At 46.2% G+C, this 5,000-nt stretch overlaps 1 protein-coding gene across 1 annotated transcript in view; it reads right to left on the reverse strand.

Moving 5' to 3' along the window:
• The window catches only part of LOC308149898 (voltage-dependent T-type calcium channel subunit alpha-1I-like), a gene marked incomplete at its 3' end in the record, with an annotated part of 119,872 nt that overhangs the window by 41,036 nt on the left and 73,836 nt on the right, over window positions 1-5,000 (reverse strand). The window contains 3 exon segments of the mRNA XM_080522778.1: window positions 128-608; window positions 757-827; window positions 3,844-4,010. Coding sequence (XP_080378904.1) covers window positions 128-608; window positions 757-827; window positions 3,844-4,010 — 719 coding nt within the window.

Consider the following 5,000-nt stretch of genomic DNA (forward strand, 5'->3'; position numbering starts at 1 on the left):
TATATCTGTCTGTCTGTATATCTGTCTCTCTCTCTATCTGTCTCTCTGTATGTCTGTCTGTATATTTTTTTGTCTATCTGTCTGTCTGTCTGTCTGTCTGTCTATCTGTCTGTCCATTCACACTCACATAGTCCGTCTCGTCGTCCAGGTCTGACTTGTCCTTGCTGATGTTCAGCTGGGGGAACACCTCCCCCACCAGTTGGTTCTGAGGACCGGGGGCCTTCCCATTACAATCATGGTGCTCCAGACCACCACCCACTCCTCCGCCGCTCCCACCCCCAGACACGCTCCTATTCCTGGGGTCGAGGTGTGCCGGCGGCTGGCCCGGGACCCGGAGGAGCTCTGGAAGCTCCAGGGAGAGGGCCCGGCGGTCCCTCCTGGGAGAAGAGAAGGCGTGCTGGTGGCGCCGGAGGGAGTGGAGGTGGTGGAGGGGATGAGGGGGGAGGTGGAGAGCAGGGTGGGAGAGGAGGGACTCGTGCTCGGCCGGGTGGGAGGAGGAGGAGGAGGAGTGGTGGGATTGGGCACTGCGGACGCGGAGGCTACCCCCCACCACTCTGGCCCCCATCCCCAGGCCCCTGGAGGGCCGGCCTAGGCTGTTCCAACTGGACCTGGGGTAGTCATAAAGTATTAATAACACATTAATAACACCTTCATCACTCCTCAAGAAAGACTTAATTTAGAATTAATAAAGGTTAATAAGGGAGTCATAAAACAATTAAGGATTAATGATATGATAAAGTAGATTATCATATCTACCTGCGGCTCCATGCAGAATGAGGTGGAGGGGGGTGTCCCCAGTGGTGGTACTGGGAACTGCGTCCGAGGCGCTATGAGAAGAAGAAGAATAAACACTAAGAAAACACTAACACAAAACACTTCAGTTTTGTCTATTTTAGACAGCATAAATAATTTGTTTTTGTATCTATTGACATAGTATAGTACATATTACAGCCCTTATGCATTATGCCGAATAATAATCAACAAACTATAGTGATACCCTATAAGCCATTTATAAATAAACCGTCAACAGATTTTCCAGTGAACTTTCACAGAAAACTCTCATGAACATGTCAGGCTGCAAACAGTTTTCCAGAGGTTAAAGCTACCCAGTAAGATAATTGCATGTTTTACTTTAGAACGTACAGTGCTGTACGTGACGACAATCACAGTCTTCTATTTGCAGCCAAACTGGTAAATTTATACAGCGGTTTCCATAGAAACCCCTGTGGAGCGTATGATGAATGTAAACTCTGTCAAGATGTCTGCCGTCAGGAGACAGAGAAGTAGCTACACCCTTCAGTGAATAGACATATCAAAACCCGTCAGGAAGAATTCAATGCAGAAAAAACAGCTTCTTCAGATAGACTTCTGATGAGAAGGAGAACATCAAACGCTACTTAAACCATTGTCTCTCGTGGCTTAGCGTCACATACCTGTACATAATTGCAATTCATTTTTAATTGGTCTGCACACCATCATACATATAAAAACAGTTAACTTTAACATTTACAGATTGCATTTACTTTTTTGGGCATTTAGCAGACGCCTTTATCCAAAGCGACTTACAACAAATACATTTGTGACACGGTCTGGTGAAAAGGTCTGCATGTCAAATGACCTAAAAGCTCAATAACGTTTTTAAATGAAACTTTAAGTATTGAAGAGCCCACTCAGTATAACAAACCACAGTTTTAGAATCACTAAATACTTTGAGAATTGGATTCACTGTATCGCCCCCCGTCCTGCTTCAGGCTACCGGGTTAGTGATATGTGACACGTTCTAATGCTTTGGTCCGCATGTCGGCAACCAATCAAAACGTTCAGACTTTTCTTTTGAAACACAGAACTACGTTTCAACGTTGTTGAGAATCACAACACAAACTCGCTAGTCAAGCCAAAATACTGCAACGCAATGGATTGGGTGAGTAATCCCCACTGCTACCTAGTTAACTAGAACACTACTTTACATTGTCAGCAGGCTCACAAAACAAGCTGTGTTAGTTGACTAGCGATGTGTCATTGATCTACAACAATGCAGAAATGTATTCATTTCTCTTTTCGAAAGAAAAGTCTGATCGTTGCATCAGATCCCGACATGAGGACCAAAGCATTAGAACATGTCACATCGCTTGTAGACAAACTTAAGTTTCAGGACGTGTTCAAAAGCAAGGACTGTGTGATCATCTAATTATGTGTAGTTATGTGTTTTAGCATGCTGATGTTCTATCAGCATGTTGTGATAAACATGCAGTTAGATGTTCATAGTGATGTTCCTTCTTAGCTGCTAGCTATCTACCAACGTGATGGTAGCAAACGTGTCTGCTTTGATTCGGAGCGAGTTTCTCTGCTATTTGTCTTCTGCCGCATTTGTCAGAAGTGAATCATATCCATCAGTCATCATAAGAAAAAGTAATCTATGCTAGGACCAGGGGCCATTGGCAGTCACAACGCGAGAAGAAGGAAGAATTACTTTTCTTTTTTCTTTTTTCTCTTTTATTATTATTATTACTTTTCTCTCAGAGGAAACTGTACAGGGGGGTAGAGGGGATGAAGAGGTCTTAGGAAGGGCAGTTAAGATGGAGCCTGAAGAGATGGGTCTTCAGTCTACGGCGGAAGATAGGTAGTGACTCTGCAGTCCTGACAGCAGTGGGCAGCTCGTTCCACCAGCGGGGAGCCAGGACAGGGAGAAGCTGTGACCGACTAGGACCACGGCTGCATCCATGTAGAGGTGGCAGGGCCAGGAGGCCAGCCAAGGTGGTTGAGCTGAGTGATCGGGCAGGGGTTTGGGGGTTGACCACTGCTTGCAAGTAGGGAGGGGCTGTTCCCTTTGCTGCTCGGTAGGTGAGCACCAGGGTCTTGAATCTGCGAGGTGCTACCGGGAGCCAGTGAAGTGGGCAGAGGTGCTGCAGATTTTCAGACAGATGTGGCCCAGTCACCTCCAATGTTAACAAGTATCAGTACACCTAATCTCCCTCTCTCTCTCTCTCTCTCTCTCTCTCTCTCTCTCTCTCTCTCTCTCTCTCTCTCTCTCTCTCTCTCTCTCTCTCTCTCTCTCTCTCTCTCTCTCTCTCTCTCTCTCTCTCTCTCTCTCTCTCTCTCTCTCTCTCTCTCTCTCTCTCTCTCTCTCTCTCTCTCTCTCTCTCTCTCTCTCTCTCTCACACAAAACCGGAATCGAACACGTCACCTGCAATTAACAAGGGTTGCTATGGCGACCGGAAGCCGAGAGAGCTGAGCTGCGTATTATACCGAGGCTTCGGCTCGATGGGCACGGGGGCGTAGGGGGAGTTCAGTCTTGGAACGCTGGGAGCAGAAATCCCCCTGTGATAGGAAATGCTTATTGGAGTGAAGACTCCTGGAATATTATGTGGCTGAGCGACCCCGAAGCAGCCTGCTAAATTGACAAGAATGTTTAATAGCATCTATTAAAGGTACTCGTCGAAAGTCTGGGGAATAATGGCGCGATATGGTAGATTTACACCTAGGGTAATCTAGGGCTCATATGAAGGTGTGTATCAGGCAGGCACAGGTTTTTAAAAGCCTTTCTGGGATGTTATTACAACCCACCCAATAAGCCAAACCAATAGATTTAGGTAAATCTAAGACAACCAGTATGTGAATAGACATGACGCCAGTGTGTGTGTGTGTGTGTGTGTGTGTGTGTGTGTGTGTGTATGTGTGTGTATGTGTGTGTTTATGTGTGTGTGTTTGTGTGTATGTATGTGTATGTGTATGTGTATGTATGTGTGTGTGTGTGTGTGTATGTGTGTGTGTGCGTGCGTGCGTGCGTGCGTGCGTGAGTGTGTGTGCGTGTGTGTGTGTGTATGTGTGTGAGGTGGGCTTTACCAGTGAGTAGGAGCGCTGCTCCAGATTGGCCTTGCCCAGGCTCATCACGCTGCTCTTACGTGACCCCAGGGTGAAGGTCAGACAGTCCTTCGGGTACACCCCCCTCGCTGACGATACGGGAGTCAGCTCCAGGTGTCCATTAGGGGTCAGGCTGCAGATTTTGGGATCTGGAGGGGGGCGATGGTCAATAACAGCCTCAACTCCAAAACACCTCACTTAAAGGCACTTAGGAATATAAAACCAACCCAGGGTCCTATCACCGAGGTACTCCCCAAAAGGATTTGATAGGTGGAAGCATTATTTCCACAGAGCTAATCAGAGGTCAAGATAGAGCTATTACCATATGACTTCCACCTATCAAATCCTCTCAGATCTACAGGTGTACCCCAGAGGTTAAAGCTTGATCCTTTCCCATTAGCTACAGTACAGTAGCCTAGCCTCTGCCATTAGCTACAGTACAGTAGCCTAGTGTATTTAGTTTAAATCATCATTTAAAAACAAGACATTCAACATGACACACTTGATTAAGAGTCATCAAGGGTAAAAGCAACGTTGATTTCCAATTTATTTCCAGCCTTATTTCCAGTGTGGTACTAGCCTGTGGACATCAATAATTTACCACCCCTTGAAAGAAATAGAGCCATCCATAAGACACACTAGCAGACAGGGCCTGACATCTCATAAGAAGGTCAAGCTGTTAAAAAAATGATAAAGGTACTACACAGGAGAGAAGGGGAATGGATGGAGTTACACTGTCAATCTAGTGTATTTCTCAGGTCTTTTCTTATTTAATCCTGTCACTGGTTGAACTTTTGGGCCAGTGGCGTCTTATGATTTATAGATTACAGACATGCTTGTGTTTGGCAGTTGGCCCACGTACTCAGCATACGGCCTCTCTGCCAGAGAAGGCTAGCAACCTGTTATGGTTCAAATAAGGAGAGGCTGTTTGGAATAAGGGCGGAAGGTGTGTATGTGTGTGTATGTGTGTGTGTGTGTGTGTGTGTGTGTGTGTGTGTGTATGTGTGTGTGTGTGTGTGTGTGTGTGTGTGTGTTGTTGTTGTTGTTGTTGTTGTTGCGGAGGAGGAGGACTGGGTGGTGCTACTCAGAGTGAAGTGCTGCCCTGCATTTTCATCCTGATGCACTTAAGCACTTTATAC

The sequence above is a fragment of the Nansenia antarctica genome (assembly GCF_963989245.1).
Source record: "Nansenia antarctica genome assembly, chromosome: 2".
In the NCBI taxonomy this organism is placed as follows: Eukaryota; Metazoa; Chordata; class Actinopteri; order Argentiniformes; family Microstomatidae; genus Nansenia; species Nansenia antarctica.